The following is a 16,654-nucleotide window of genomic DNA, read 5'->3' as shown; positions in this document are numbered from 1 at the left end:
TGTGAATGCCCCCTTGCAGTGAGGCTCACCCTGGCCACCTGTGGGAAAGTGCCACCCTACTCTCTGGGCACTCTTGAGCCCCCCACGGCCTGCTCTGGGCACCCTGTTGTGACCTCCCTGCCCCCACCAGCTCTGGGTCAGGGGCGCCAGAGGCAGCCATCTGAAGGATGAACCAGCAACCCGGCCCTCCCCACTCCTCTGGCCACCCCGCTCACACCTCCTCTGGCTCCTGTGAGTCTTCCCCTGCTTGGAGCAGCTGCCCCCTCCCCTGCAAGACTTCCCCTGCTTGGAGCAGCTGCCCCCTCCCCTGCAGCTTCCTGGCTCCCCAGGACTTCCTAGGGCTCAGCTGAGGAGCCACGCCCTCTGCAGAACCTTCCCGACTTTCCTTTCCCAGACCCACCCCTACCTCTGTAGCCCATAGTTTTTTGGGTTTGTTGTTTGTTTTCTACTTTGTCTGTGTCCCTTTCTATCTGTGGCTCACAGCTGAGTGGCAGCTCTTAGTAGGACCATCGTGAAGCTGCTGATGGCTCCAGCCCAGGGGGGAGGGTGTGCTGTCCTGCCGCAAGAGCCCAGCCCTGCACCTCCCCTGCCCAGGGCTTGTCAATGGTGCTTTTGTGACAGTTGGACCAGTGGCCTCCAGAACTTTCCCTCACTGCTCCATCAACTTGAAAATGTTAAGACAACAAGTCTGTCCCACTGGCGCCCAGGAAGCAGCTGCGTGTGGAGCTCTCGCTCATGTGACAAAGTCAGGCTGCGCAGGGTTGGGTCAGTACCGTTCCTGCCCCACCTGCCACTGGAATCTGTGGACCCCGGTGCAGTACACGTTATTCATTCATTTATGCTTTTGACAAATATTTTTGCCACCTGCCAAGTGCCAGGCTCCATGTGGTGCTGAGAATATGGCAGAGGAAGCCAGACAAAAGCCCCCTCTCCTGGTTCAGGGAGGAGATACTCAGCCAGGTGACAAGGGACAGAAGCAAAAGGAGGGGCTCGGGAGCAGGGGCCGGGAGACGCTCTGGAAAGGCGATCTGGCTTCCCTCCTCGAGGCTGTTAGCAGGTGTCTGCTCCGCGCTGAGGGGTCCCAGCAGCCCCCTTTGTCTGGTGCTCAGGGCTGTGACCTCGAGCCCTAGGAAGGGAAGCACCGTGGCTCCTCACTTGGAAACTGGCCCACGTGTCACAGACAGCGGTCCAGCTCTGGGGCCCAGAGGCCATGCTTGTCCTTTCTGTTGTGGGGCAGGGCCTGCCCTGGGTCCGCGGGACAGCAAAATGTCCCCCGACAGACTTGCCTTATGAAATGATTTAAGTGCATCTGCTCACACAGGACCCACTCCATCTCTGGGCACGATCCAGAGTTTCTCTTTCCCTTTGTCTTCCTTCTGGAAGGAACAGGGCACTCCAGATTAGTATGGGCTTTCTTCTCCGAAAGGTGGCAGGAAGGAGCCTGGGTTTTAAACCCAGTGTTGGGGTCAGAGGTCAGGCTTCCACCAAATGGGAAGGAAGGCAGAGACTAGGAGCAATGCTTAAGAAAATCTCAAGGATGGGGCACCTGGGGGGCTCAGGTCATGATCTCAGGGTCCTGGGATCGAACCCCACATCAGGGTCCCTGCTCAGCGAGGAGTCTGCTTTTCCCTCTTCCTCTGCTGTTGCCCTAGCTTGTGCTCTCTCTCTCTCTCAAATAAAGAGATGAAATCTTAAAAAAGAAAAAAAGGAAAAAATAGGAAAATCTCAAGGTGCTTGCACTGAGAATCAAATCATGGAATAAAAACCAAATATATTCCCCATCCAAGGGCTTCCCTTGCTGCTCAGGGGTGGGTGGAAGGGGCAAGGGAAAGAAAGACAAAACAGAGACATTGGGTTTTCCAGAAAGCCTGATTTCAGAAGTAGCTGTCCACACACAGGAGCAGGGGAGCTGAACTGCACTGGAGACGGGTCCGTGGGCACCTCAGAGGGGGTGGCCCTGGGATGACCGCAGATCCTGGGGGGTCTGGGAAGTGCCGGGGTGTGGTCACTCATCAAGTCCACATGAGGGAGGAGGTCACACACTTTGGGTCTGTCTTTAACCCTGTAGGGAACACTTGGTCCCTGCTTGCCCGTGTATGAGTGTGAGTGCACATGTGAGTGCATGTGTGCGCACGTGTGTGTCCTTACTGACTCTACAGGATGCAGAACCTAGAGCAGAAGGATCGATTGCCAGTATGAATGCATTTCACCAGACAGACCTCCGTCCAGAGGGGACTCTTGCTCTCTGCTCCAGCTTAAGAAGTAAAATGCTTGGACACCCACACTCCTCGAATAACTGGCTCCAGTCTGTGCCTTTTCCCGAGGTCCCTACAGCTACTTCTGGTGTTATTTTCAGGCAGGAAAATCTAGAGCCGGTGACTCATGACAAGGTAGCCTGGCACTGACACCCTAGCCAGGGGGTGGGGGGGACAGACAGCATATAAGATAATGGGGTGAATTGTGAATTGATAGAAGCGATAAAATCTGGGGAGGGAAACAAAGCTGGGAAAGGCAAGAGCAGGGTGGAGGTAACAGGAGATGGGGGTGAGAGGATACATGAACACATGACGAGCAAAATGCACATGAGTGAATGAATGAAGACAAATGAATGAGTAAATGAGTGAATAAATTAATGTTTACCCTAAAAATCATGGGTAAACAAATGAATGAACCCCCCCTCCCCAAGCAGCCGACGAACGTAGTGCTGGCACAGGAGCCGCAGGAACGAGCCTGGGACACCTCCTCCAGGGCGCCCACCTCCTGGAGTGCTGGTCTGTGTCCAGGAGTCCTGAGGGGGAGGCAGCTGGGTCGGACACCCCTGACCCCGAGCACACGGCCCAGCCGGCAGCCTGTCGTGCCCTGTGCGCCGCGGTGAGGCTGACACGGAGGACCCTGGGAGGTTGCCCTTGGGTGGGCCAAGTGGACTTCTTTTGGGTCGAAGTAGAGAGCTCTCCCCTCCCTGCACGTAAAGCCTGCGTGACCAGCTGTTCAGCAGGTACATTTTGTAAGTAAAGACTCCTCTGTCAAGACCCTTAGGAATATACCTCCCACTGGCTGGTAGGTAAGGGTGGCCTTCCCTAAACTGGTGCCGGAGGGATAAAGATCCAAGAAGTCAACCACTTTTCCTTAAACAATAGAGGAGCCCTGCGTAAGTCTGTAGGCCACAGGGTGTGTCAGTGTCCTCTGTAATAGTTACGCTTTTCCTGCTGTAGAAATTCATTCGGGTACATGGCAGAAACCTCAGAAAACACAGAAAAACATAGAGCTAAAGGGACAGCCATGCAACACAGTTTTTCCTAAGCAAAAATAACAGGCTTTGTAGCTAGGTGTCCAGAACATTGTCCCCAACCCGGCGCAGCTCTGAGCCCTGGGAAATGCACCCCAGATTTCAAACACTTAGGAGGGGAAAATATCTCGTTAGTAATTTTTGTACTGATTATGTGCTGAAAACATAATTTTTTTGTATAATGGACTATGTTAAATCTGTTGTTCACGCTACCTCATTATTTTACTCTTGCGATGTGGCTACTAAGATGTCTCAGGTTACCTGTGTGGCTCACGTGGGGCTCCTACTGGCCAGCACTGTTCTGTAGGGCCCAGGACCTCCCTTCTTTCAAACAGAGAAGTTCCTTCAGGACTATGAGATCTGAAGTCCAAACCTGGGGGAGATTTAGGCTCTGATCCCCAGTGTTGGGTCGGGGAGACCTGTTGACATCTTGGTGAGGGCCCTGCCTCATGTGCTCATTTGTGTGTCCCACATCAGGCCATCGCGCCCAGCCGGGCAGACCCTGTCCACCCGAGAGAAGCTTGCAGCCCAGCAGCCCTGCTGCAGGATGGAGACCCAGGCCTAGGAGAGGCCCAGACCCAAATAGAAGCTGGCATCGAGTCATGCACACACGAAGGCACAACCAAACAGCAAACTTCCCAAGGAAAGGCCATTCACAGAGACACAAAAACCTGCAAGATCTTTTATTCCTGCTGGAGATGCAGTCTCGCAGGAAAGCCTCAGGATCATCCCAGAGAGATACCTAAGCCTTGTCATCTGTCCAGGGAGCTCCAGCTCTGCTTGATCCTTGGGGGAACCGTGTGAAGCCACGTTGTGTCCAAGAGGCTTCTCTCCAGCCATAGCCAGGGCTGTGACATCAGGCTCCAGCCTCCCTGGAGATGGGTCTTTGGGGAAATTATGGGTAGCGTGTGGTCACTGACCCCAGGGGAGCAGCAGGGCAGATGTGATGTGCTCACACTCCCAACACACACACACACACACACACACACACACACACACAGAGGATGCAGGGCCCTTGAGCTGCATGGGGGAGACATTCACACACTCTCTACAGGGCAGGGACCCCAACTCCCATTCCAGCTCCGCAGCCTGCGGCCTTGCCGCCTTCACCCCCAGCACTCCATCCTCGTCTGCCAGAGGCGCCCTCCACACAGTCAGGAGGAAACCAGCAGTTCAGTTCAGCTCAGGGAGACAGGCATCCTCTGTCCCCGCGGGGAGCTTTGATGCAAGGGAATCACTACTTCTCTGGGCAGGGCGGCCTGAAGCTCGTTTCTTCTCTTGAGCCCCTGGAAGAGGAGTTAAAGCAGCAAAGGAGGTTTCGAGGCTTTCCTTTTGAGAAGCAGGAGCCATGACGTGGACTTTCCACACTGCTGGGCAGGGTGGTCTGGCGGCTGGCTCGGCCTGGCCTGCGGCAGGGGCGGGGTGGGGGGCTGTCTCCGTTCCAACACCCCCCCCAGCTGGGTTTCTGCTGCCCAGGCATCTATCATGGGGGTTCATGTGGTGATTCCCGAAGGGGCGCTGGGGAGGAGGGAGCGAGCCTTTTGAGACTCAGGCGAGACTCCCCACTCCAACACTTTCAAAGAAAGGACCCTGGGACTGGGGGGACATCTGTGTGAATCCGCTTGCAGGCTTGCCGACGGTTGGTGGTTGGTCGTAATCACCATAAGAACTCGAGTTAATATTTGTAGAGACTTAGCACGGTGCTGGCGGTGCTGGCTCGTAGCAAGCGCTGTACCACTGCTCGTTAAATAAATAAACACAAACAGGGAAATCTGTGGTGTGCCAAGGACCGGAAGGGGGTGAAGGGTAGAAATAAGGCAGAAGACAGGACCACGGAGCAGAAATGAGCCTGAGTGCCGGGTCGGAGCCAGGAGCGGGGCCCCCAGAACAGAGCTGAGGAACGCCAACCGAGCCGGGCCAGAGAGGCTTCCGGGAGGAGGTGACGGCTGAGCTGGCCCGGGGGTGCGCTTCGGCTTCTTAGGAATTCTCAGAAGGCAAGCAGGGGTTAGCAAAACACATGAAGTGTCTGAAAATGCTCTGAAGGAAATAACGTCCAGGGATTCCGTTTGGGGGAAAAAAAATCCCCCAGACAGAACTTCATGCTTTGGCTGCGCTCCAGAAGGTCGGGCTGGTGGTTTCCATGCCCACGGAGTCTCCCTGTCCGCTGCTCCGGGTTCTGACATCATGCGACGGAAGGAAGTAACAGTAGTCCTGTCTCCCGCCCACCCTATCTCAGTTACAAACCGCCCCCCAGGCACGTCTTCCCCCGGGGAAGTTACACCGCAAGGCGCTTTTAGCACATTAGGTCATATACCTGTTTGGCATCGTGTCTTTCCCACACGGGATCCCCACCAGACACTCAAAGGGGTGCAGAGCCAGCACGGGAGCAGGACGGGGCCGTTGAGCTCACAATAGCCCTGACTCATGAGCGGCTCACTCCTTCCATGCTGCCTTCCCCACCCGGGTGCCTGTGTGAGTCAACAGCATCTTGTTACTTAGCATCTCGTTACTTAGCATCCCGGAGTGCAGAGATGTGTGTTGGGGAGAAAGCGGCCCTGTTGCAGGGATGGCCAGAGTCGGAGGACAGCAGTCTAGTTGTGCCCAGTATGAGCCCCTCCACCAACAGAGGACAGCCAGGGATGGGGGCATCTGTGCTTTTTATTATTATTTTTTTAAGATTTAATTTATTTATTCATGAGAGATGGAGAGAGAGGCAGAGATACAGGCAGAGGAAGAAGCAGGCTCCCTGCGGGGAGCCCGATGTGGGACTCGATCCTAGGACCCCAGGATCACGATCTGGGCCGAAGGCAGACACTCAACCACTGAGCCACCCAGGTGCCCCTGTGCATTTTGTAAAAACCGATCTACTACCTTGTATCCCTCCAGTTCCCTGTGTGTGTGTGTGTGTGTGTGTGTGTGCCTGCATGTGTGTGCTCAACTCATGGACTGAGCCCTGGAACGGACAGTCAGGAGACCCAGATGGAAAGCCAGATCTGCCTCTTGGCTGTGGCCTGAAGCCAAGCGCATCACCTCTCTGGGCCTCTGCCCTCCCATCTGAGGACTTGGGTGATAAGATCAGCCCCCAGGTCTTCCCTGAGAACAGTGGTTCTCAACTGGGGGTGATTTTGCCACCCGCCCCAGGGACATCTGACGATGTCTGGAGACATTTGTAACTGTCACATCGGGAGGGACAGGTGCTACTGGCATCGAGGGGGTAGACACCAGCGATGCTGCTAACCATCCTACAGGGCACAGCCTGGCCCCCAGGACAAACAGTGATCCAGCCCCAAACATTAGTGTCCTGGAGAAGCCCAGCTCCAGGGCACCAGATTAGAAAAGGCCATTGCTTGAATGATCCCTGACCCAGGGCTCACCACGGCCTGACCAGGTGGAGGGCCTCGTCCTGCCTCGCTGTCTAAAGCTTGGTTTGTTCACTTCTTCACTAGGCTGCTGACAACCCCAGGGAGGGCTCAGGCACACGCAGCTGGGCAGGGCACAGAGCAAGACGTTCCTCCTCGTGGGCAAGGGCAAGGAGGGCAAATTTTTGTGTGGGAAAGAGCCCTCAGAGCCTCTTACAAGGGACACTTTCTTGTAGCTCAGTCCCCTGTCCTAGCATCCCTTGTCACCCCGTGCTTGTACTTCTGGCAATTATTAGAATGTCAGCAAAGAGGAAGCGCCTGACGGTGGCTGACATCGCAACAGCACGAGAGGACTGCACAGTGGCAAAGTAGGGTGAGCTGTGAAGCCCAGAACTTCCCATAATCAAATGCCCCATTTAGACTAATGAGACTGGTTTTTACTAATTCACAAGTGCAGAATTAATCCTGCTGCTGAGATCTGTCCCTTTGGGTTTTTAATGATGAGATTCCCTGAGTCAAAAAGCAGAAAGTGCAGAGCTGATGCAACAGTATTTTTAGAGGGCCAGTTTAGAAGCAATTAGCGGCTCTGAGTAGAGACGCAGTCCCAACAGGGTGACCCACGTGAGACGGCATGAGGCAGGAAACCAGTGGCTGAAACCATCACCAGAAGAGGGAGGCTTTAAAGTCCCAACTTGGAGGGGAGCCTGACATAGAAGAATCCCATTGTCCTCCCTGGTTCAGGGAAATGTTGTTTTTACTTTTTTAGTCTCTGTAATCCCAAGACCCATGCAGCTTCAGCCCAGGCCACAAGTGACCCCAGGGACAGAGTCGATCCCTGCTGCCCTGTCCTTTCTGCTCTGCACAGAGGCCACCCTGCATGTCTCCTCTGCCTGCCTAAGCATTTCCATGCTGTGCACCTGGGAGCCTGGGGGAGCCAGGAGGATGCAGAATGGGGAGCGGGACAGAGCAAAGAAATGTACTGACACGTAGCAGGGGAAATGATGCTTTACAAGCAGGCAGGACTCGGCTAAGTCATCAATCACAGAAGCAGGTGAAAGCAGGCTTCTTGGGCAAAGTGGGGAGCTGGGCACCGCCCTGCCTGCGAGGTTGTCCCTCACCCTGAAGCAGCTCCCAGAAGGGCTCAGGCACTGCACCCCAGAGCCCTCTCCACCAGCAGTCCAGAGTCACCTCCCAGGAGTTCGGGGATGTCAGTGTACCCAGAATTGAGGAATTACAGTTTTGCTCCTTCTTCCAGAAACCATACCTTGTAGACTCTTCTGTAAGATCCCTCACCACTTGAAAATAAATTTAGAAAGTCAGTATGTTAAGGTTACACAATCTTGGTTGTTTACCAACAAGGATAAGAGAATGAAGTTACATAATCCTGTGTGTGTGTGTGTGTGTGTGTGTGTGTGTGAGAGAGAGAGAGAGAGAGAGAGAGAGAGAGAGAGATTGATTCTTCCCAACATTGAAAGCTCAAACTGGCCTCGGCGCGGCGAGGCCATGGAGGGCTGTTCGTGGTGAGCACTTGGCCAGCCTAGCACACTTCAAGTCTGGGCTCGCTGCCTGAGATGCAGACAAAGGGCCCTGGAGGGCCACTCAGCACCCCCAGCAAGGCTCGCATGAGGACAGAGGAACCTTCCTCCACCTCTCCAAGTTGAGCCTATGTGGGGGTGACACATGGTGGGGAGAAGGGAAGGTCATGACAATGACAAGATGACAGCAGTAGTAACAGTGGCTCCCACTGCCCAGCCTCCCCCTGTGCCAGATGCTACACCACAGCCTCACATGCACTTGATGCTCAACTGGGGGTGATTTTGGCAGGAGGATGCAGTGGGGAGGAGATGCAGGCTCTGTGGGGCTAAGGAGGCCTGACCAAGGTCACAGGGCTGGAAGGTGCCATAGCTGGAGCCAGTTCCCACCCTATCTCCCCGGCCCCAACCTGTCTGATTCCAGAATCCACCCAAGGTGTGCCTCGATGGCATTAGCACCTTGAAAGAGAGCTTTATGATCACTTCTGTAGGCCCAGAATGTTCCTCAGTGGCCTTTTGACAAGCAGCCATTGGGCATCAAGTGTATGAACCCAGTGGAATATGAAGTGGGGGAAAGGAAGTGCTATAGTCGAGGTACAGATGGGTTCTTGGGCTTGAGTGCTTGGGTGACGGGCAGTCTCAGATGACTTCCAGGAGGAGGTAGCATTCCATGCACGCCCTGAAGAACTAACAAGATGTAGGGAGGCAGAGGAAAAGGAGACTCTATTCCCATTGGGCAGGGTTGCCAGGTTGGCCCCTGGAGCTAAACCTGAGCATGGCTGCTCCTGGAGGACCTGGGTCATCCTCCTGTGGGGTCGGTGGATTAAAAGCACATCCTGGGAAGCTCCTACCATGTAGGTCCCTGCCGATCTGGGATGAAAGTGATCAAAGTCACTGTCCCTCCTTCGGGGAGGCAGTAAAGCCTCCTGCAAGGAGTGCAGGCAACTCTGCAGGAACCCCAGTCCTCACTGTCCGCCTTCTGAAGCCCTCCTGCACCTCTGCAAAGAGGCCCGGGCTGTGGGGTAAAATGGGTCGAGCCCCGGTGAGGGACTGCTAGTGCCTGGTCACTGAAGGGTAAGCCTTCCCTAAAGGGGGGCTTGGAGAGATGCTTACCATGGGGGGGGGGGTGACGCCAGTGAGCAGGGCCAGCAGGAGAAGAAGCAGGGGAGGCAGGGGAGGCTCCCCGGAGGAGGAGGTCAGGTCTGAGCGGCGGTAGAAGTCTCTAGGAGCCTCTCTCCCTTGCAAGGTGCCCCGACGCCAAGCGCCACGTTTGGAGGCTTTGATTAAAGGTGAGGGGCTGTTGGAAGCCTCCTCCCGGGTCTGAGCGCTCAGCCACCCTCAAAACCTCCAAGGGGCACGTCCGGGGGTAAAAATAAACGTGGAGGGGCCGCCGGAGTGAGCGCTGCCCCCACCCCCCGGGGGCTCCGTGTCTTCGGAAAGTCTGAGCGCAGAGCAGCGCGGGCGCCCCGGGACCGCAGGGGGGCGGCCGCAGCGCCCTGGGCCGGGCGGGGCGGGGCGGGGCGGCGGGAGGGGCGGGAGGGCGGGAGGGGCGGCGGCAGGCCCCGCAGGCCCGGCCCCCGGCGAGCGCGCCAACGCTGCCCGGTCCGCCCGCAGAGGCCGCCGCGGCCGTGGATGCGGAGGGCGCGCCGCCCCGCCGGCCCGGCGCCCAGGCGGCCGCGATGAGGGTCAACGAGAAGTACTCGACGCTCCCGGCCGAGGACCGCAGCGTCCACATCATCAACATCTGCGCCATCGAGGACATCGGCTACCTGCCGTCCGAGGGCACGGTGAGTGCGGGCGCCGCGCCGGGGGCGGGGGTGGGGCTCACCTGTGCCGCGCGCGGTCGGCGGGGCGGGGGCGCGCGGGGCGCGGGGGACACCTGCGGCCGCAGCGCCCCCCCAGCCCACTAGCCGAGCGAAGCGCATGGCGGGGCCCCGCGGGGGACACCCCTGGGGGGGGTTGCCGGGCGGCCCGGACAGTGGGGGTGGGAGGAGCCGCGACAGGGTGGCCGCCTCCGGTCCCCCCCAAGGCGCCGCCACCCTCCTGGGGTTGGACCCTCGGGCGACTCCCTCACCTGCCCGGTGCCCCGGGGTGCACGGGGCGCACGGAGTCCAGGGACTCGGTGTCCCGCAGGGGAGCGCCCAACGTCCCCGGCAGCAGGGAGGTGCTGCTGGGTCCGGACTTCTTTCTTCACTGGTCCCATCTCCAACGTGTGCCTGCTGCTAGTGGAAGTCGGTGCCCGCTGGCCAGGTGCTTGGGGACCCCTATGCAGGTCTGCTATCCCACCATTCCCTATGGGGCCAGATCCAGAGGTCGGAGGGATCCTTGGAGGGCAGACCTCACCAGTGAGGGATTTGGCTTAAAGTTAGAACAAAGTCTACCCCAAGAGGGAAGGGCTGAGAAGGGCCCTGGGCTGCAGAAGCAGAGGGGACCCCAGGGTGCTCACTCCGGACCACAGAACAGACTCCCCTTCCTTCCCTCCCCTCCACTTAAGCAGCTGCCTGAGGCCCCAGCCTTCTTTCTTTGCTCTAACCTCACCAGGATCCAGGCCTGCCTCTAGCGTCAGGACTGGAGAGCTAGGCCTTTAGGGGAGGTGCCTGCAGGATGGGATCCTGGCAAGGCTGTGGCGGTGTTCCAGGGAAGGCACAGACCCTCAGGTCTTGCTCCATTTTGCATCTGAGCTTGCGCAGAGATGCAGGAGGGCATTGGGCATGTGCATGGGTTGAGAGGGGAGTCTGTCTGTGATAAATACCATTGGCCTTAGGAGCTCAGAGCCATCATTTCAACAAACACCGTGTGCCTGCTGTGGGCCAGGCCATGGGCATCCACAGCAAATGAGACAGGGAAGCATGCCCATCTGGGGCTTGAGGAGTGGTGATGGAACGTGGCCCAGGACAGCCGCAGAAGGACACTTGTGTAGCAGCAGGCCTGCAGCTGAGGATTAGCTCATTTAATTTTCACAACTCTATGGGGCCAGTGCTCTTACTACCAGTGAGGATACTGAGGCCAAGAGGGGAGTCATGCGCCCACCAGCTGGGAGGAGGAGGAGAGCTAGCAAGAGCCAAGCCACAGAAGCAGGTGGCCATGGGCAGCCTGTAGAGGAGCAGACATCCTGGAGGAGAAGGCTGGTTATACCCGTAATGGGGGTGGGTGGGGCCTGTCAGACAAAGAAATCTCACATGGGAAGACCCAGAGTTGGGAATGTGGGGCCACTAGTTAGAAGCCACGGGAGGCGGTGACACCCAAAGAGATGGAGAGGAGTGGCCATTCCAGAGGTAGACCGCATTCGTCTTGAGGATGGGTTAGATCTGAAATGAACCCTGGAGCCCTATCAATGGCCCTGGGTTCTCGACTTGTAGTTCAGGGACCTGTTGCTTATGTGGATCCAGAAATCCTCTGTCTTCCCCTTACCGTGGTGAGGGCCATGAGGTCTGCAAACACTTGGCCCTCCATTCAAGGTCTTCATGGTCTAGAAACAACATAGACAAGCCCCAAAGAGGTGGTTGACTCTTATTCTGCACGCAACTCTTATGGCAGGCAGGTTTCCGGTATTATGGGCCTGGAGTGCTATGAATCGGGGTTGGGGGGGGGGGGTCCCTGACCACAAGAAGGAGAGGTGGCCAAGTGCTGTCCTGCTGGTGACATGTCTACAGGCAGGCTGCAAGCAGCAGCTCTAGGAGCGGGAGGCCTACAGGGGACCAGGAGAGCCTCCACGGGCATCCTCGGCACCTCTCAGGCCAATAATTGTTGCTCAGTCATCACCCTGAGTCACCCAAGGAAGGCAGCTCTGTGCAGGCAGAGGCCAGAGGGTGTGGGCTGCATTTCAAAGAGTTCCCAGACAGGTGTCCATACGTGCCGACGTAGTGTCAACGGAGTTTAAGTTGGCCGTCAGAACTCCCATCCCATGCATGCTGCACTTCCAGCCAGTGCCCGGGGGCCTCTCCTCTCCCTGTCATTCCCAAGTTCAAGGATAAAAATCACCTCATTGTTTCTATACAAAAAAAAGGTAGAAGAAATGACTCAAAAGCCAGATGCCAGGTTGATTGCAATGTATTTCACTAAGTTTTCTTTGTGTTTATCTTTGAGAGTTTCTTCTTTCTTCCTGCTGGCTGCCAGTGGCCCTAGATCTCTATGCCCCAACAAGCCCAGACACCCCAGGGAGATGTACCTAGTGTTGGCATCGCCTGCCTGCAAAGTAAGAGTGCTGCTCTGTTTATCAGCGTTGAGAGATGACCTGTTTATAGATTGTGGGGTGTGCTTGACAATCCTAAATTGATTTGTAGAGCAGGTGATTTAATTTTAAAAATTTGGGGAATGAGAGCAAAGTTCAAAAGTGAATTCAAAGAGTCCCCAGAACTAAAAGAAATTTTGCAGATTACTGGTTTCATTTTAGGAACAAGGGAATGTGGCAGGTTCTCCTAGCATGATCATGTAGACTTGTCCCGGCTTTGGCTATTCCACACGAATGTGTGACCTCAGCTCCTAGAGCTCCATCTCCGAGTGAGAAGCCAAATAAACAAATTCTGGTCCCAGTCCAGGATCCGTGGTGTGGATCAGGCTTCCACACTCCTCTTCTGCCTTCTTCTCAGAGTTTGGGAAGGGAGTCTGGGGAGGCAGATGTGGGCCAGATGTCGACCACCCTCTTGATGCCCGTGGTTCTGCGGGCAGTCCCGCTGTGGAGGGGACCTCCGTCCCCTGATGTCCTCCGATGTGACCTCAGGAAGACATTTCTCTTCCACCATGTTTACCATCTTCCTCGGGGAAGCTCCTTCTGGGATCACTTCCTGCCAAATACCCCCGAGGATGATCTTCAAAATACTTTGCGATCTCCCATGACTCGCGTCCACACAGGAATTCTGCGACCTAAGTGGTGGAGATGATTTGGTCTCCACCCTACAGATGGAACACCTGAGACCCACTCAGAGCCAGGGAGTGTGTGTTTCAGCTGCCGGCTTGGCTGGGTCTGGGCTTCGGTGTCCTTGATCTGCTGGCCCCTGCCGGTCACTGGGCAGAGCCCAAGCTTCTGTCATTCATTTATTTGTGGATTCATCTGTTCCATAACCACGTCAGAAAGATGACTGGGAGGTCCCCTACCTTCAAGAAAGGTGTGCCGAGGGGCCACCTGCCCCTTTCTTATGGGGAATGGAGAGGAGAACATGGTGAAGCTTTTCCCAAACTTTTGAATGGGAAAGTTATGCAAAGAGCCTAACCCGATCCTTCCTGCTGTAAGTTAAATCTTTACCTCTTTGTCCCGTCCTACACAAGAAGAGCACCCACTCTGCTGCTCCGTGGAAGGGCCCTGGAGAGACCCACAGCCACCACGGCAGGCTCTGTGGCCCTCGCTCTATGGCTACACCTCCAGCTCCCTCGAAACCCAGCTCAGAATCATCCTGCAGACCTTGGAGTCGGCCTCGCCCATGTACAGTGTAGTAGAAAGGGAACCCACTCTTTCTGTCTAAAGGTTGCTAACCCCTTACACTTACTTAGATAGGATCACCCTTCCCCACCCCAGTTTTTATAAAATTAAGACCCAAACAGAGAAGTAACTTGTCCAGAATCACACAACCACATCAGTGACAGGACCAGGCCTGGGAGGAACATCTGGGACTCTCACACCAGGGCACCGGTGCTTTCGTGCTGCCTCCTGCTGGTCCCAGCAGCACATCCAGCTCCCTTGGTAACAAAGCAGTCTGGATTTGGCACTGCCACCATCTTCGACTTGTGGTCCGCTCTGACCATGAGATTGGCTTGCCCTGTCCTCCCCTAGTTCTTTATTTGTGCTTGTCTGAATTCCCAGTTACAGCAGGTTTCTGTTGGGGGTTCATCATAGACCAGGCCCTCTTGTAAACTCTTTACACGCAGAGCATGTTTTATCCTTCCAATAACCCTTGGAGGGAAGTCTTGTTGTATAAGGGGGCGTCTGGTTTACTCCCCTGACCCTCGTTTTACAAGGACAGCTTGTAAAGGACAGGATGAAGAGAGGACAGTGTGTCCTGCCACTGTTCCCCCGGGGTGGGGGGAGATGTCTAGGGGATATTTCCGTTCTCCCCCAGACTGTCAGGCCCTAAAGGTTCTCAATCATCAATTGGGGCCCCAGCAGACAGTTATTGTTTAGGTTTGAACCTGGTAACCTTTCCCTGCGTTCTGATGGTGGGGAGTCTCTGGCTCTCCTGCTCTCTGACCTGATGGGCTCCCTCCAAATTTCCTTCCCTCCACTATGGGTTTTTTTCCACTCTATTCCTATTAGCCATGATTCCAGCCAGCCAGGGGCATGTATGGGCCCCCCACCAGGTGCCAAACCCTCCCTCCATGTGTCACAGGTTCTACATGGAGGTGTGCTAGGGCCAATCCCTGGCCTGGCTTTGGGGATCCCACCACCCTGCTTAGGGGCCTCTGTGAGTGAAGAGCTTGTGAATCAATGTTTTCAAGGTAGCCCTGGCCCAAGAGATCCTGCCCTGACTGACGGGGGGGTCAGGGTTGTCCAGAGCACTGAGCAGGGAATCTGCCCCCTGCCTGGGAAGCTAGGTAGATTTACAAAGCACAGAGAAGGGAGGCAGGGCATGCAGGTAGGGAGCACAGCACGTGCATGTGAGGAGCAGGGAGTGAGGATGTCCTGACTCCAGGTGGCCTCCAGGGGAGTGGGGAGAGGAAGCTGAGAAGGAGGTCCAGGCAGGAGCCGTGTACGGGCACCAGGCTCATCCTAGAAGATCGAAGTTCCTGTTTGGAAATAGAGGTGAGCCCCTCGCAGAGGCACTGAGACCAGAGTGCCCTGGATGCTGACAGCAGACAGGTGTGTCCTTGCACGCTACCTGCCTGGACACCACGCATCCATCTTGGTGTGACCGCCTCCCAAGCCTGAGCCCTGCCCAGCAGCGGCTTCTTTCCCTGAGCGCTGGCAGCATCTTCCACAGGTACCCCCTCATCCCAAACTCCCAGTCTGGCATTTCTGCCCACTACCCCCCTCAAGGAGGGAGCCACTCTTAGCCACGGGCTCACAGGGCGCCCTTTCTCTGGCCTTCCTGTGGTATTGAGGAGAGTCAGCATTTGTTGGCATTGGGATTGAGGGGAGGTGCTGGTCCTGTGAATTAGAGGGAGAGTCCAGCCAGTGTGGGCCAGTGCTGCTGGCCGCCAGCAGGTGCAGCCCGTAGTGCCCTCCCACCTTACAGGGGCGGACATGTGGACAGAGCAGATAGACAGTCGCTCCCAGGCTGCATGTGTGGAACGGGACCAACCCAGACTTCTCTGAGGCCTCCCACTGCCCCACACGTCCCTGCTACCCTGACCTGACCTCCTGGCTCCAGGGACAGGCAGGGCAGGACCCAGGCCCCGCTGATGGTGACACCCTCCCTGGCTGTGTCCCTGGGCACAGGGTTGCAGAGGGCTTTTGGGGTCCTCTGGGGGGAATTTGGCCCTGGCAGCAGGGGCTGACTGCCTCAGATGTGTGAGCTCCACTCTCCCCAGGTCAAGTAGGCCTGACCATAGTAAAGCCCCCTCGGCAGGTCAGGACTCAGGGAGAGGACATGCCCCATGCTGAGGAAGAATGTTGCCTACGTCCCTGTTACTACACGGCGCAGGGTGGGCAGCACCCTGGGTATGCAGACCAGGCTCAGGGCTGGGCCCAGCCTCCCCCCGTGCTGGCACCTGCCTCACCTCACCTCCGTTTCCTCTCTGACAAGCTGAGAAGAACTGCTCTTTCCCACCTCTCCTGCATCATGACCTGCGAAAGGCGGGGGTCACTGTCCTGGGCTGGGCAGGGCCACCTCTCCCCTTCCCGCACCCTGCCTGTGCAGGTGTGGTCCTGGCCCTCACACACCCAGAGTCTCTGGATGGACACCTGTCAGAGCAGGCCAACTGGGCGTCTACACTACAGGTCTCGTGAAGGCCGCCAGGGCGGCCCTGGATTCCGTGCTACCGCGGACGGGGGTTGATGCCAGATACTGGCCATACCCCGTCAGGCTGGGCATGTCCTGGGACCTCCCCAGGGAGACTGAGATTCAGGGGCGTGACTCCCCACTCCCCAGCATGGGGTGAAGGGGTCCGGACCCCACAGAAGGCCCTTCCAGAACACCCCTCTCCCTCCTTCCCTGTGTAGCTGCCACACTGCAGGCACCCCTCACTCCGATTCTTCCCCACCTCTCCCCCGCCCCTGAGCCGGACATTGGGAAAGAAACCTGTTGACACGGGGGCCCCCCCGCCCTCTAGATGACCTTGGTCCTAACGCAGATGGCCAGCCCCAGGGTGAGGGACTCTTGCTGTTTCTCCTGACCATGTGCAGCCGCCCCAGAGCTCCAGGCCACCCTGGGGGGAGACCCTCTGGGCACAGCTCTGTCCTCCAGCCCCAGAGCTCGGGGGCTCTTCAGTCGCAGGCCGGCCTGGCGCTCCTTTGGGGAGGGCCTCACTCCCTGATGATGGTGCATCTCTGGGGCTGAGAGCAGGAGCAGGCGGGAGCCAGATCAGGTGCAAGACATGAGGCTCGG

At 56.9% G+C, this 16,654-nt stretch overlaps 1 protein-coding gene across 7 annotated transcripts in view; it reads left to right on the top strand.

Annotated features, from left to right (window-relative positions):
• ANO1 (anoctamin 1) overlaps positions 1-16,654 on the top strand; it is a 159,234-nt gene that overhangs the window by 67,620 nt on the left and 74,960 nt on the right. For all 7 annotated transcript variants that reach the window (XM_041773538.1, XM_041773535.1, XM_041773537.1 and 4 more), the window contains exon 2: positions 9,792-9,964. In XM_041773538.1, coding sequence (XP_041629472.1) covers positions 9,792-9,964 — 173 coding nt within the window. The remainder of the gene's footprint in view (positions 1-9,791; positions 9,965-16,654) is intronic.

Source organism: Vulpes lagopus, chromosome 11, assembly GCF_018345385.1.
Source record: "Vulpes lagopus strain Blue_001 chromosome 11, ASM1834538v1, whole genome shotgun sequence".
Taxonomy (NCBI): domain Eukaryota; kingdom Metazoa; phylum Chordata; class Mammalia; order Carnivora; family Canidae; genus Vulpes; species Vulpes lagopus.
The sequence above is the reverse complement of the archived record's forward strand: the minus strand, read 5'-3'. Positions and strand labels throughout refer to the sequence as shown.